Source organism: Copadichromis virginalis, linkage group LG20 (genome assembly GCF_057382275.1).
Source record: "Copadichromis virginalis isolate Kocher_CV1m ecotype Utaka linkage group LG20, C_Virginalis_male_GT1.1, whole genome shotgun sequence".
Lineage (NCBI taxonomy): Eukaryota > Metazoa > Chordata > Actinopteri > Cichliformes > Cichlidae > Copadichromis > Copadichromis virginalis.
In genome coordinates, this window is record NC_140637.1 from 1,700,108 (window position 1) to 1,716,681 (window position 16,574).

At 40.0% G+C, this 16,574-nt stretch overlaps 1 protein-coding gene across 1 annotated transcript; it reads left to right on the forward strand.

Moving 5' to 3' along the window:
- Positions 1-2,372: 2,372 nt before the first annotated feature.
- On the forward strand, positions 2,373-16,387 carry LOC146683935 (putative RNA helicase mov-10-B.2). Its single transcript, XM_085444718.1, has 23 exons — positions 2,373-2,763; positions 3,639-3,741; positions 6,009-6,190; positions 6,527-6,623; positions 6,721-6,862; positions 6,965-7,217; positions 7,317-7,427; positions 8,212-8,389; positions 8,880-9,022; positions 9,131-9,307; positions 9,553-9,665; positions 9,783-9,979; positions 10,281-10,378; positions 10,508-10,605; positions 10,694-10,792; positions 11,588-11,693; positions 11,776-11,893; positions 14,504-14,695; positions 14,820-14,897; positions 14,981-15,106; positions 15,192-15,280; positions 15,399-15,511; positions 15,648-16,387. The coding sequence occupies exons 1-23, from the start codon at positions 2,630-2,632 to the stop codon at positions 15,707-15,709; spliced, it is 3,009 nt and encodes a 1,002-aa protein (XP_085300844.1). The 5' UTR covers positions 2,373-2,629; the 3' UTR covers positions 15,710-16,387.
- Positions 16,388-16,574: the final 187 nt, after the last annotated feature.

A 16,574-nucleotide genomic window follows, 5' to 3' on the forward strand; every position in this document is an offset into this window, starting at 1 on the left:
CCACCTCAAAGCCAAGACAAAACAAAAGGAAGGTTTTAAGACAAGTTGTCAAGCTGACCCTGTTGTTATATTCTGTGTCCATGTAATCTTTCAAATATGCCACATGTCCATGCACAAGGACATTGCTTCTGATAAGCAATGTTTTGGCTGTATCATGTGACCATGGAAGATGGAAAACTTGTCTCTATAAAGACAAGGTCACAAAGCATGCAGATTCCTGTCATACAGTTTGCATTGTTGTTTGACCCTTTTGCAAAGATTACTGAAACTCATAAAGACAACCCGTTTGTGTGAACCTCAGTTTCTATCAGATTTTGCCAACAGAAGCTCACACATCCCAAGAAGCTTTGAAGAACATTTAATTAATTAATTAATTAAAACTAAAAAAAGAAACTCAAAACTAAACAAACAACGCGCTGCCTGCTGGAGAGATTAGAGAGAAAATGTTAGCTTCCAAGTCTTTTTAAACAGTTAGCTGAATGCCAACAGGTGTGAGCTGTCTCTGCGCCTCACACACCTGCCTGCCTCCTACACAACACCAGAGAGGGGAAAGAGCGCACAGAGTCAGTAGGGTTGTGTATTCTGTTTTATCTTGTTTTATCTTTATCTTGTCCAAGGTTTCATTTTCAAGGTTTCCCCTTTTAATTTCATTTGCAGTCGATTAAAGTTTCCACTGGTGTGTAAAGGCTGCACTTTGGCCTTTAAGGGGCTCTATCTCTTTCTTTGTGTCCTCTTTTTGTTTTTCAAGAAGTCTCTCTTTGCCCTATTACCAGAAGTAAAAGAGTCACAGGGCTGTTGGTACTCGCTTTGTACCTGGTTCAGTTTTTTCAAACACTCAAACGCATTATGTAATGTAAAAAAGGGTTTACCTTTTATTTTTCAGAGTAATGATTAATAATGATTATTAATTGGCTGAGCTAACAGGTGTTAATGCTCAAAGAACACTTAAAAACACTATTTATCAAGCTAAATAGGCATAAACAATCAAATCAATATAGAACAGTCCTCTTAACACAGGAAGTGGCTTGATGAGAGTTTTTATTCCACACAACTGTGTACTGAATCACACAACTTGTTTCCTTCTTTTTTGCAGATAAGTATCTCTGTGTGAAGTGTATGTAGTATAAAATTAAACTATGTCAAAAAATGAGGAAGAGTCTAAGTATCCTGTTTTTTCTGTAAGACAAATGGTTTCTGCTGACAACAGAGATTGAGGAATACAACCAGAATGTGGTTCTTTGTTTAGACTCGTGAAAAGCAACACTGAACATCTTGTTCTGTGTGTGATGTGACTCATACAGACTGTGGTGTCAAAGCTAAAAAATCATGGTTTCTCTGGCGGAAACCTTGACGACTTAGGGCCTTACTTAAAAAAAAAGTCATGCATGTATAATTTAAAAAGTCTTAACTGAACGTACTATAAACAATACTCGGCGCATGCTCAGCATTTCAACTCAGTTTGTCAGACTCAGAGTGAACTCTTACTCAGGCAGAGGAGCCCTGTTTTAGCACTGACATGCATTCAGACACCTCATTAACGGCATCAAACTGCTTATTTGTGTTTTCATCGAAAGACATAACAACACGTTTATTTTGTCGTTTTTATTTGTCTCTCATCTCCTGGGACCGCTTCTTCCGCACTTATATGTGTTCTACAACGTGCACGAGCGCGCAGGGGACGCAGGGGAGGGGCCGGTTGCGTTAGGAGACTTGATTGGACAATCCCGTTTCAGAACAGAAAATAACCCAATGGGCTGCTGTCAGTGTTGTCAGTGTTTGTAGGGCCGGTGCGCAGCCACAAGTGGGTCGGGCCACAGGGCAAATGCCCGATATGTCAGATTACAGGTTGAGGCCTGTTTGCGAGCATGTTCGTCGCTGTTATTGAATTTCCATGGCTTTGATAAACAGGCGGCTTGTTATTACCACCTAATGGCAATGTTTTGCATATCATTTTAAGCGAATATATATCTGTCTTCCTTTCTGTCCTTGATCCCACTTTAGGAGTGGGATGATGGGCCAGAGTATAAGTCGTGTTTTAAGTCATAAAGCTCAATGCATGCTACAGCCATACCATTCATTATGTTTCTTTTTCTATTTTTGAGTCAATAATAAAACAAAAACAAATTAAGACAAATTTAATTATGGGCGTTGTGTTGACCCATTTTGATTCAAGGAAAGAAGTTCAAGGAAGGTAACTCAGCTTGTCTCGTGCCATTACAATCAGTACGTGGTTTCAACAGATATTAGAGCGAGATAACAGTCACGCAATTAATAGTGACGTGGCAGAGACTGCCTCGTCCTATGGCATCGCTTTATTGCGCTGTTATGTTTTGTTTGCAGATGCTCTCAGATGATTTTGCATCTCAGCGCGTTAAGTTTCATTTCTCCGGCCTGACTGACTCTCTGGGTGTGCCTGCTTTTAGTCTCCGAGCATGACTGTTTCAGTACGCAGCAGATAGCATAGAGGTGCTCCGCCCATGCGGGCGGTCAAGGAATGGAAAGCTAAAGCCCAGTCTTAGGGTATTGCTTTATGAAATAAACACAAGCTGTGCGTTGATGCGTTACATCCGCATTTAGACGATCGGCACGGACGATTTAGGATATACTCTGATAATATCAACTACTGATCATGGTTAATGTGAAGTTATCTATCCGCTGCCAAATTGGACTCGAGTTCTTCGAGTTTTTGAAGGAGACTAATCGAGTATCCATCACAGACAGGATTCAGCTGAGAGACATTTACAACAATGAGTTCCGGATGAGGTGGGTTCTTGATCACTGTTATTTATAAAAGTATCCATAACCAAAAACTGCAGTAAAAGTTGAAGTACTGAATCGACTTCTTGAAGTAAAAGCCAAAAAGTGCAGGCTCTGAAATGTACTCAAAGTGAGAACGTAAAAAAGTAGGTCCTTGAGGGAATTCTACCACCAATTTTTGTGCAACTGAACCTTGTGCCAAATTAATATAAGACTGAAATCAGTCTGTTATGTAGGATACCAGCAAAACAAACAAATTTATATATATAAATTTTTCTTCTGATGTCTACATTGTGGAGGGTGACTTTGCCTTGAGTACAATCAGAGGTTAAAGTGGAATTCGGCTGGTATGGAAGCCCTAAGATCAGTTGTTGTCGTTTAGTGGGGAAAAGAATGATAACTCACAATTTTATGATCGGCTAACCTGCTGCTCTTTGTGGATTTACAGAAATGAATTGAACAAGATGTCAGCAGATGTTTCACAACCTATCTCGGCTTTTTTCCATTTCCTAAACAAACAGCATTGGTATAAATTTTACAGGTCATACACAGATGTGATTGAAAATGACGACATTAATCTTTAAATCTGTATCAGAAATCACTGTGCAGTCCTTCCCTTTACACATAACCCCTCTTTTTCCTTTTGTCTCCTGTCTGTCTTACAATTTTCTCCATCTCTGACTAAAGTTAGAATTCTCTCCCTGAAAAAGCAGCAGTAAAGCAGCTGGACCTTTCGTTAGCAACACTGTGCGGCAGACTGCGCACAGTTTGTGTTCTTGCTGATGTTTGTTGAGTTAATAGAAATGTTGCATTTGATATTTTCTGCCACTTGAAAAGTGAACTTACTTTGTTACCAATGATATTCTTTGTAAACACTTCAGGAATCCAGAGGCCAAAGATCCAAACTTTGGGTCAGTCCTGTATGCCCTGAAAGTGTCCAACAAAATAACAAGACAAAGAGACACTATTCGTTTCAACTCCAAGGTATGCACTACTCCTCTTTCATTATCTGTTATACCAGAATCTCTAACGGTACATGTGTTTCTTAACAATTACTGATTTCAATGATTGATTGATTGATTGATTTTTTTACCATAAAACTTACATTTTCACATTTTATTTAAGCACATCACTCAGTCTTGTAGTTGAGATAACAAGGCATGTCTGATATTTTTTTAGAATCTCTCAGTGATACAACTTCAAATGAAACATTTAAATTTAAAATCAGTTAATCATACAGGTAAATAATGTTTATCTGATGAAACAAAAACAAAAACAAAATACTGGAGGCTGATTATAGCCCAATGAAATGAATCTTAGCCTTTAGTCATTGTTGGGTAAAGTCCAGATGGCAGCTCGTGGATTGAGGTAGGTGCGGTGCTGGTGTTGAGTTGGTGATCACGTGCCACACTGATGTTCCCTTAGAGTCAGTGCTACAGTGTCAATGGAAAATTGTATTTAGTAGTCAGTATAATCTTTTAGTGATATAAGTTTGCTTATGGTAGGATGCTGTTTGTAGTTATTTGGTAGTGACAGGATGTGTGATTTTTAGCAGGCTTGGTTCACCCCCACATCCTGGGAGCATGGGAGAGGTCGTACCTTGTTTTATTGTTTTAACGTAGCTATGTCTGTTTTAGTCTAAGTGCTTTAACTGCTGGACTTCCTCACCGTGCCATCTAGGGTGGGGGAGACTACCCTCTTTATGACCAAGGATGTACCTTTTGTGCTTTCATGTTATATGACCCTATGTTTTTACAGTGACTGTGAGGCATATATACCACTTAGGCATCAGCAAAGACTTCATTGTTAGCTGTTACTTCCTGTTTCTCCAGTGCACAATAGTGAACATATTTTTATTTGGTTTTCAAGGTTTTATGTTTTCAACATTTGACAATAAAATGAATAAATGAAACAAATTTTTCCAAATTGTGATGTTTTTACAGATATAATACAGGTCATTGATAGTAGTCGTAGTTTCTCTGACAGTGTTTATCATTTTGGTAATTTCCTTCTGTGACTTTTCCAGAATAACTTTTGTATTTTAATATAACCGTACCAATAAAACAGTTATCTGCCCTTCCATTTTCATACCTGAGAATGCCACAGAGTTAAATCTGGGCTATGCAGGCTTATTTTTTTTAATGTAAAAAGGCAAACTTCTTGGTTATCACAGAGGAGGTCAAAGAGTAAAGCTATTCTCAACCTGTTATATGTTGATATATATGAGTGTTCATATCTTATCTCATATCCCTCCCCGTTGCTTGGCTCTTGCTTGCTCACAAGGGGTCGTCTGATTGTTGGGGTTTTCTGTGTATTATTGTGTCTGTCTGTCCGTCCGTCCATCCGTTCAGCATTTTGAGCACTTTTTAGCTGTTTTCGTGCCTTTGGAAGGATTTTATCAGCAGGATAGCACTAAAACCATCTAAGAGACCATCATGAACTTCACACACGTGTAACAGTTGAAATCAAAGTGATGATTTATTTGGAGGGAGTGTGCTTTGAGCCATGAGTACTTAATAAAGGTTATCCCAGCACAAAGGTAGAGCTGCAATCTGTTCTTTTAGCAACATAAATGTTACATCAGAGAAATTTATTGAAATGGGCTTTTGAAATTGGTATTGTGAGTTTTAAATCATGATGTGCCATCTACTGTACACCTCATGTATTCTAACTTCAGTGTTAGAGGAGGTGCAAGTGGAAGCAAAGTTCATATTTACAGTAAACATTCTTACCCTAGTTTGCTATTGACAGAGGGCAACTGTTTCCTTGTTTTCAGCATGTTTGACCTCACCTCATAGTAAAAAGCCAAACAGGTTCTAAAAGACATTAAGGTATTATTATTGTCTAAAACAAAACTGGTTCAGCTTGCTCTTCTTCTTCTTTTTTTGTATTTGTTAATAGGAGGATCATTAATTGTGTTATTAATGGTTAAAATAAAATAGCTTTTTTTTTTTATAGGACAACATTTTATAGGACTTAATATTCTTAAACTGTCCACAGGAATCAGTTTAAAATTTTGAAGTCAAAGCGAGTTAAGGAATCAGAGTTCACGTAAGGACAGGATGCTGTCACTTCCTCAAAAATACATCCTGTTGTCTGAAGAAAATACTTCAGAGTTTCTTAAGACGACGCTCATTCTCTTTCTTGGTTGCAACTTTATAAGCTCAGATAAATAAAGCCAGAAACGTGACAGTGGTTTTTCTTTTTCTAAATCCTAAAATAAAACTGACATGAAGTGATGATCCACACAGGTCAAAGCTCTTTACGTGGACCAGTGGCAGTGGCAGAGAGACCGTAAACCGACGCCTGCCCAGAATGGAGCAGCCAGTCCGGGGATGGGACAGACAGCAGCCTCTGCAGATGAGGCAGAGACAGGAGTAAGATACCGGAGGAAAACGGCCAGTCTCCTGATGAACAAACTCAAGTCAGAGAGGTAACCTGGCACAATGCAACTCACAGTGTGAACATGCTTTTTATTTTTAAGGCAAACCATTAGGAATGTTTTTGTTTAATGAGTAAATGAAATGTGAAACATGGGAAAACACAACTCATGTGCTGTGGCAAACAGGCCAGGCATGTATGCAGAACATGGAGGTGCGAGTGTGGCTACTTCAGTCCATTAACCTCTGTCACTCACTCAGAGCATCCACCTCTGCTGCCTGTATTACTTCTGCATGCAGCTAGAAAAGAAAGGCAAACGTGAAAGAAGTGGCCTGAACCCCTGCAGTAAAACAGTGAATCAATGCCTCTGATCTTCTCCCACCTACAGAACCCACTTCATATCTGACAAAAATGGGATCAGCATCACATCCGAACATTCGTTTGAGAATGGAAAACTTCACTTACGTGTGGAAGAGACCTTTGAGGTATTTAAGCCATCAGATTGCAATGTTCCCCGATATATACATGTGCTTACAAACAAACAAAGGAAAAACTTTACAAAATGATGTGTTTTGCTAACAGAGTGAGATAACCCTGCATGTGAAGAACACTGGAACAGAAACTGTGTATTTCACCTACTACACACCTCTACACTGGCTCAAGTGCTTGTCGCTGGTTGACGAGCAGAAAGTGACCAAACAGAACCCCCTGACACTAAAACCAGGTGACGCGAGCATCCCAGATAAGCTAGCTCGTTTGACTCACATTTGACTCACAGATTACAGGTTGAATTTGACCATTAATGCACTCAACATCCGGGTTTCAGGTGACAGCTATAAAATCCAGGCTCTCTTCCGCTTCAGCTTGGTTGGTTTCTATCCAGCTACACTCGCCTTTGAATTCAAACCAGACCTGCAGCCATCCTCTGCTGCATTTTACATTGTGCGCTTTATTGAGGCTGAGTGTGTAACTTCCTTGGGACTGGAGCTAGCACCTACAGCCCCCTACAAACCTCGCTCCATCCCCGCCTGGACTCCTGAGGTTGATTGCATGACTGTGGATGGGGTGCCACCTGAAGGGTACTACGCTTTATTTAGCTGTTAAACGTACTCTGTAAATGTACAAAAATACATTTTCTGTCTCTTTTATAATACTACACCTTTATTTGTCTCCTTAAGGCTGGCATTAATACATCTAAAATACGTGGTTAAGCTGAAAGAGTATCGAGTACCATCATACATCCGTAACCTCCTTACATCACTGAAGTACTCATCATTCAATGCTAAAAGGTAAGAAAGAGCCTTGAGATTGTGGTAAATGTTAAATGGTAGTTTGCCTCACTCATGTTTATTTTCCATTAGTTTTTTATGAGGTTAAAGTGTTTTAAAAATTGCAGTGTTATCAGTTTGTTGTCAGTGTCTTCTGATTTCACTAATCTGGTGACATCTTTTATGATATTTAACAATGATCTCTTTTGAGACAATAGGACAAAAACATAGATTAACTAGAGGGGCAGTGGAAGAACATACACCAAGGCAATGTTATTTCAATTCCATTCTGCACTAAAACTAATTTAGTCGTCTTCTTTTTTTTGAACACCTCTCCACCAAAGCAGTTTTACACAACGTTTCTTGGTCTTATCCAGTGTAAATGTATGTGGATGTCCTTCCCAGCTGGATGGGATGTTAGTTGGTCTTCCACATTGTGGGAAAGGAGCAGGTGCTTTTACCACTAGAAAGTGGGCATGATGTCTAGTTTGCCCTGCATATCCAGTATTTCCAGTAGTGACAATCCTTCTAAAAGACACTGCTGTTTGCTATATGTGAGAAAGGGCGACTGTGGAAAACACGTCATCTCATTCTCCTGAGATTGTCCTAAATTTGTGTGTGATATGGCTCAATTTTTCATAAAATTCAAGCTTGGTAGTTTTTGTGTAATCTTGGTGACAAACAGCAATGATCAGCAATTAAGAAATTGATGTGATCTACTGAGATCCTCTAATCTCAACTCAGCTTCTGTGATATGATTTGCAGTATACAATGTCATCTGTTTTTCATGTGGTGTGTCTCAAAGAGCCATACTGGAGAGTCCCTTGAACTGGGAGAACTACACAGAGAGGTTCCAGGTGCTGCTGTATCTGGAGGAGCTTCAGATGGAGGTGGACATCAAGAGATACAACATCCCCAACACTGACAGAGGACACGCTACCATGACTAAAGACAAAACGAACAAGAAGCTTCTTGTTCTGGAGGTAAATGTATCAGATATGTCAGACATATGATTCTGATCACATTTAGTTGTTACCATTAGTTCAATTATAAAAATGTATAAGACCAACTAACAGCTCAGCCTCTCTTAGTGCTATATGTAATATGGTGAGAAAGAACAGTACAACACCTGAAAAATTAAAGAAATAAGCAAGTTGTTAGTGAGCATATAACTGAAGGTTTCATTCATTTCATGAAGAGTTATAAAAATTAACACTGAAAAATACCCCTCAGTTATGAAGGTCATTCATTTAAACCCATATCAAACTCATACAAAACATACTACATACCTAAATATGGTCATTCTTCACTGACCCATTCATATGTTAAGCTTGTTTTTCATGTCGGTTCCTAAAAATGACAAGGACCTCTACACAACCTTGACTGCTTGTGGCAGCTTGTGGGACACATTCAGCTCATGTTTGTGTCATCACGGTTATCCTTGTGACAGATAGCTCTTGTCCCTTTTCCCAGGTGCCTGGTGTGGCTGAGAACCGTCCCTCTGTGCTCCGAGGAGATAAGCTGCTGGTGTATCCTGTTGGAGAACCAGGGGTCAAGTACTGTGGCTACGTCCACAGTGTGCACCTGGACAGTGTTAAACTGGGTTTCAGCTCCCAGTAAGATGATGACTGTTTAGCATTATAAAAGTACAAATCAAGGGAGATTAATACATTTCTAGTAAAGTGATATTTGTGGCATCTTAGGTTTTGTGAATTTCTTTACAGGTTGGTCAGCCGCTTTGTAGAAGGTATGAAGTTCAGTGTTGAGTTCACTATAACCCGCCTGACTCTGCGTCTCCAGCACAGAGCGGCAGAACTGGCTTCTTCATATAGACTGGAAAGCGTGTTGTTTCCTGCTGAACCCAACATGTCCTTTCAGCCAAAGGACCTTCCCAATCTCAGGTTAGAAACTCTAGTGGACTGATCACATACTTTTTTTAATACACAGTGCATGTGTTATCCTTTTTCTCTACATGTAAATAAATAATGGATGATCATCAGTGCTGCACTACTCAGCCGAGGCTGAAATTTTGGTTCTCTGTATACACTTAAAATGTATAAATCATCCTGAAATGACAGGAGTGATTCAGGCATGTGATTCAGCTCTAAAATTATTCCTTTTTTTCCATTTATTTTTCCATCAACAGGCTGTTTGATAGGCAGCTGGAGAAAAATCCAGAGCAATATCAGGCAGTACAACACATTGTAGCTGGCTCATCCAAACCTGCCCCCTACCTGATTTTTGGTCCACCTGGAACTGGTACTGGGTCCCAAAGATTGCTACCCCTCTGCTTTTGAGCTGCTATAGAAGGAACTTATCATAAGTCTGAAAATGCAACTCAGCTGATGCCGTTTTTATGTTTCCTGTTCTATTCAGGAAAAACAGTGACTGTGGTGGAGGCCATCAAGCAGATAGAGAAGACACAAGCTAACTGCTACATTCTGGCATGCACTCCAACCAACAGTGCTGCTGATCTGCTTTGCAAGAGGATTCTGGAGCATGTGGACAAGCGTAAAGTATATCGCATGTATGCCAGCAGCTGGGACCCAAAACTTGTTCCTGATGAACTAATGGTCAGTGCTGGGAGTTCATTTAATGAAAATGATTTGTTTTTCTTTTTTAATGGAGATGCAGTTTATCAAGAAACTAACTCTGCATTACCACCTGTGATATTAGAGCAAACTTTCATTCAGTAGTTTACATTTAAGTATCTACTATATGTGAAATGCACTTCATGACTGTAATGTTCATGCATGACACACTGAATGAGGACTCACTCACTCATTTCTTAACCACAGTGTTGATGTGCGTTCTAGTGCTTGATGCTATTGTATTAAGTCTCACTGAGGTTTATGATACGATGGCACTTTACAGGAATGCTCTAACCTGGTTGGGGAGTGTTACATTTTCCCTGCTAAAGAAGAGCTGATGACGTATAAGATCATGGTCACCACCCTGTTTACTGCCGGAAGGTAGTGAATGACTCACACTGCAGTCATATCTGCATGACACTGTCTATAACATTAACACAACATTAAACATGACAGATGAACGTGGCAAATATGACTTTGTGCCATGTAAAGATTTGTTGATCTGTGCAGATTCGTCTCAGGTGACATTCCAGCAGAACATTTCACTCATGTGTTTATTGATGAGGCTGGACATGCTGTGGAGACTGAGTGTATAATACCATTGGCAGGTATAAACAACAAAGAGTTTTCCTTTCTAGAGCTGTACTAAATTTGATTTATATGATGATTGATTTTTGTTATTTTGTGGGACCAAAGGGTTGCTTGATGCAACGGCTGGTCAGGTTGTTCTGGCTGGAGACCCCAAGCAGCTTGGCCCCATTCTTAGATCTCCTTATGCTCTGAAATACGGCATGGGTAAGTACAGACGTAAGAACACTTATGTTGCCTTGCGCACAAATCTACTGTAATACAGAGAAATAAGGCTACATAGTATTTTTCCTCCTCCCACAGTCCAAGGACGTGCGTGTTTTTGGGGATTCTGAATTGGCCACAAGGTGCTGAGAAAGAGTATTCCAGATGTGACATTTGTTTTGAGTGTGTTGATGGAGAAGTACAGAAAAGGTCAGAAGATGTTGCACTGTGTCTTTGTGGATCTAAAGAAAGCAGATGATAGAGTGCCAACAAAGGAGCTGTGGTACTGCATGAAGAAGTCAAGAGTGGCAGAGAAATATGTGAGAGTGGTGCATGAGGACAGCGAGACAGTGGTGAGGTGTGGAGTAAAGGGTGTGGGATTACATCAAGGATTGGCTCTGATCTCCTTCTTGCTTGCTGAGCTTGACATATTAAAATTTTCTTTGAGAGTGACCAGAATAAACGGGATTAGAAATGAGTACATCAGAGGGACAGCTTAGGTTGAGCAGAGATGGTTTGGACATGTGCAGAGGAGGGAAAGTAGATATGCTGGACACAAGATGTTGAATGTGGACTGAACGGGCAAAAAGAAAAGAGGAAGGCCACAAAGAAGATTCATGGATGTAGTGAGATGGAGGCAGATGAGCTACTGTGGCGACCCCTGGATAGCCTTCAGCCCTGGCTTGGACAAGTGGTTAAAAAAAAAAAAGATGAATGAATGGATGGATACTGCCCGGAACTGTTTCCCTGTGTGTAGCAAACTGACATTTGGTTTTAAAAACTCTGTGCTGTCTACAGGAGTGTCCCTCTTGGAGCGGCTGATGAATAACTTCTCTCTGTACCAGAAGAACGCTGATGGTGTGTTCAGCAAACATTTTGTTACCAAGCTGCTGCGTAACTACAGGTGTGCTAGAAGAGAGTCTAAGGATGCTCGGTGACAAAAACTTGATTTGCTTGATTTGCAACAATGTGCATTTTTCTTTCAGGTCTCATCCTGCCATTCTCAAAATTCCCAATGAGCTTTTCTATGACGGGGAGCTGCAGGCTTGTGCAGATGAGTACGCACGAAACTTCTACTGCAACTGGGAAGAGCTACCAAAAAAGGTAGTGATTCTTCTTTTAACAAGTGTGCACTGTGCAGTGTATGTACAATTCACTAGCTGGGACCACATCCTCTGTAATGATGGGCGATGAGGGATGAGGAAGTGTGAACTGGTGCTGCGGTTTGGGGAAGGCCTCGAAGGGGACTGGCGACCAGTGATGGGAATAACGGCGTTACTTTTTTCAGTAACAAGTAATCTAACTAATTACTATTCCTATCCGGTTGTTCAGTGATGACGCGACGAATCCTACTTCCGGGTCTAAAGTAGTCTGCGTTTAATATGGCTTTTGTGTTGTTAACATGTTTAATGTTTTGTATTTTCTTTTATTTGATCTCAAAAAGCTCCTAAAACAGTCAGTGATCACTGTTGACCTCCCTCGGCTTTTATTACCGCTAATCATTTATTTAAGCTCAGTTTTTAAAACCTTAGGATGTAACTACAGCCCAGCCCATGCAGCAGTATATGAATGACTAACCTCGTATTGTGGATGGATTATCTCAGTTGTTCTCCTGGCTGAAGTTTGGTCCTTTTACAGCATCCTGCCATGCGATTACATTTGTTCCTGACCACCGAGAACACTCACGTTAACTTTTATCGAGTGGAAAAAAAGTTAGCTTGTTTATATTATGCTAACATAGCTGTGTCGCTAGCGGTCACGTAGCACATCATTATATACCAGCTAGCCCAACTTCAGTAACCCTACAAACGTCACTGCTGTTTAGTTTCTGTCTTCATTTATGTTGGAAGTGATAACAGAGCTGTACGTTTGAATTTGTTTCCAAAACCCCGCAGTCAGGACATGCTATATTGTATTTAGATAGAAGCTAGCGAGCTAACTCCCTGCTAACTTCTAACTCCGTTAAATGTCATAAATTCCGTTTTCATGGATGCCTGGATGTTAAACTCAATTGTTACACCTGGTAGAGCAGAACGCTGATCATTTTATTAAAGATGAAAGACTTTAGACAGTTTTTCAACTCTCAGTAATGCCACAGTGATCGTTTGATATATGGACCTGCAGCGGAGTTTAGGACCAGACACGGCTAGTGACGTCAGACTGAACAACCGGATTGTTACAATGCCGTTACAGTTACTAACAAGGAAACGCGGTCCGTTACTATTTTTCAACAAACAGACGGTTGAAGCTGTATTCAGCTGTAAGTAATCTGGATGCTGCAGCTTTAAGCAGCTGCGCGCTCCCGCGGACGATAATCACAACACCTGAGTGCTGCTGTTTGACTGAGCAAGAATAAAGTAGTCATGGTAAGCCAATCACATGACCACTTAAAGACAAAGCAACAAGGTGACATATACCAGTTTTTAAATTGTGTTGATAGGCCACTTAAAACCAGAGTCATGATCAACAAGATATATGCCTGTTTATTCCTCAATAGTGTCGTCACGTAAGGACAGCGCTAGCAAGCACTCTCTTCTTATGCCCCCCCCTAACAGGGGAAGTTTTAGGAGTAGAAAAAGAGAGCGAGCGAGTTTTGAGACGTGAGAGATTTGTGACGTTTAGCGTGTTTGGAGTGTGTAGTTAATGTGCTGTCTTGTGTAGTTAGTGTGTTGTGGATAGTTTTGTGTTGTGTGTCAGAACAATGAGGCGACTGCTGTCTCCAGGTAGAAACAGCAGTGATACACCTGCTGCTGTCAGAGCTGCAGGTATCAGGCTGTGATGTTTCCTTTATAGTGGACAGAAATGATGTTTTTGCAGTGGCACAATTAATTTGTGGCATCTTATTGAAGAACAGCTGATTGTTCTGTAAATAGTTTGAAATGGTTATTTAAAAAAATCAAGTTAAAAGGTAAATGGATGCAAATAACTTTGTTGTTTGCAAAACTTGTGCATAGGATTTTAAGATTGACAATTTATATTTGCATTTAAAGTTATGAAATATGATTCATTAAACATGTTTGTGGTTGTTACAGTAAAAAATATAACCTTTTCTCCTCGGATTTAGTTTTTTTTGTCTGATTTTAGATCAATTGTGTTAATACAGTCTGTAAAAAATGAAAACATAACTGTAGATTCAGACACGTGAGGTTGTGCTGAAAACGATGAGACCAAACAAGTAAACAGTTTTTAAAGGTGAGATGTGGAGGAAACATCAAAAGTAGTTAAAAATGGACAATTATACCCTGGACCCCAGAGGGTTAAACATTTTTTTTTAAAGTAACGCAATAGTTACTTTTCAAGTAATTAATTACTTTTAGAATATTGTAACTCAGTTACTTTTTTTGAAGAAGTAACTAGTAACTATAATTAATTACTTTTTCAAAGTAACTTGCCCCGGGCCGGGCAGATCCCCAGGTACTAACGAGAAATGAATGAAAGGAAAAAAGGAGAAGAGAGGGAAAATGGGGGGGGGGGGCATGAAAATGAGAACAGCAGGTATTGGTGAAGGGGGGCTTTTATAGCCTGAGGCCGGAGGGGGCGTGAAGGAGGAGTGGTCCCGCTCCTGAAATTCAGATGATATCTCCACATAATTCATTTACACATCCAGTCTTCTTCTACTGCTTTTGGAAATCAAAGCAACAAAAGCTTTGCTGCAACTACTCAGAGCAGTGAGGTAGTTAAAAGTTTCACCAATTCAAAATTTATGTCTTTCAGAACTTCCCAGTGATCTTCCATGGGGTGACTGGCATTGACAAACGTGAGGCCAGCAGTCCTTCTTTTTTCAATGTAGCTGAAGTGGAGGTGCTGATGGACTATGTGCGGAAACTGCTGCAGGCACAAGGCAAGAAGGGCGTGGCAAAGATTGCACCCCGAGACATAGGCATCATCGCCCCCTACAGGAAGCAGGTGTGATTACATTTTTTTTATGTAGTGGTTACAAACCTTTGCTATAACTACAAATGAACACACGTGGATAAGATGCAGATTTAAAGGTGTGGTTAGTGGTTATGTTTTTCTTTGTGTCACACAGGTGCAGAAAATCCGCAAGGCACTGGAAAAAATTGGTCTGGAAAAAGAATTTCAATTTATGAGTATGGAAAACCTTAAGGTAACTAAATGTTGGAGAGTAAAAGACTTCAAAACACAGAGTAGCAAGTGTGTCAGAAATGCATATTTGTGTGTGTGTGTCAGGTTGGTTCAGTGGAGGAGTTCCAGGGCCAGGAGAGGAGAGTGATTTTGGTGTCTACAGTTCGAAGCAGCCCCGATTACACAGAGATGGACAAAAAGTTCAACCTGGGCTTTGTCAAAAACGAGAAGGTAAATAACGCAATCCCATACACAGACACACAAAATGAAGAGCCTGCATTTACAGATTATTGTGACACGTTCTTTTGTTGTCCAGAGATTTAATGTGGCTGTGACTCGAGCTAAAGCCCTGCTGATTGTGGTGGGAAACCCCAGAATTTTGGAAACAGATTCCACCTGGGCCCGGCACGTGACACACTCCTACTTCCGCTTTCAGCAAACGTTAAATTTTAAACTCAGCTTTAAATTTGAACGAGTGATCTGTGCTGACTTTCTTGTTCACTCTTTCTCTGTTCGCCTGCAGCTTCATCCAGTACTGCAGAGATGAAGGAGGTTACACTGGATTCATTCGGGCAGAGGAAGATGAATATGTGGTAGCTCGACTTCAAGCACTTTACATCTCAATTGAGCCCACAGGTAGCAAACAAAGGCTAATTACAATAATTGTGCCACTGAGTAAAAACATATGAAACTGAGGGTAATTCTTTCATAAAAACCTTCCTCATATGAACATGTTAAAATTCTCCACCTTGAATTTTGCTTTTCTCACCAGTTGAGACTGCAGAGAGTGTCATTCAGCAGCAGCTGGACCCTGAGTGGAGGAATGACATGTGAGCCAAAGGAGAGCCCCAAAAGCTGTTCAGAGGAATTCATTTCAGCACCATCAAACTGTCCTAAATGAACACTTTGCTATATCAAATGTCCAAAACAAGAGAGAATAACCAAAGTATATTTTACTAGATAATCTTGACCAAAGACAATGATAGACATAACTGTTTTGTGTTTAAAGCAACTATGTTGTCTCAGGGAACTGCACCACTAACACCAGCAACTTCTCACAATTACATGGTGACAATAAATCTTGAGACTGAAAAGTTCCTCAAGCAGCTCAGAAGTGCACTTTTCCAGCACTAGGAGAACAGATGAAGCAGTCTGTGCATAGGACCGAGTGTGCTTTACAAACGTGCACTTTATATGCAAGGACTCTTCTGTGTCATCTGATCATCAATAGAATCCAAAAGGAGCAGTTAGGGACCATGCCTGACTTTGCGAAGGAGCAAATTACTTGAATTTACAGTTTTAAATCAATCTGTGCTTAAGTATTAACTGGTTGTTAAATAACTGAAATGTACATGTCATAGTGTACATAGTGTTGCCTGCCCATGTATGAGACTTTCAATGTATTTCTTAATTACAGTTACCAAACAGCAATTTTATTCATTTTCTTATCAATGGAGTAATTGTAAGGTTCATTTTAAATCAAATTATTTAAATAAATCTAAGATGACAACACACGAGGTCACTTTAATGTTCAAACCTACCAATTTTGTTTTGTTTTTTTTTTTTTTACTTGTAAGTCTGAGGTCTCTTTAATTCTCATTTTAAATATTATACCAAGGGGATGCCAAAAGAAAGTTAAATGCTGATTTACTTATAGAATAGAAGTCAGTTGTAATAAATAAGAGTAAACCGTTATTGA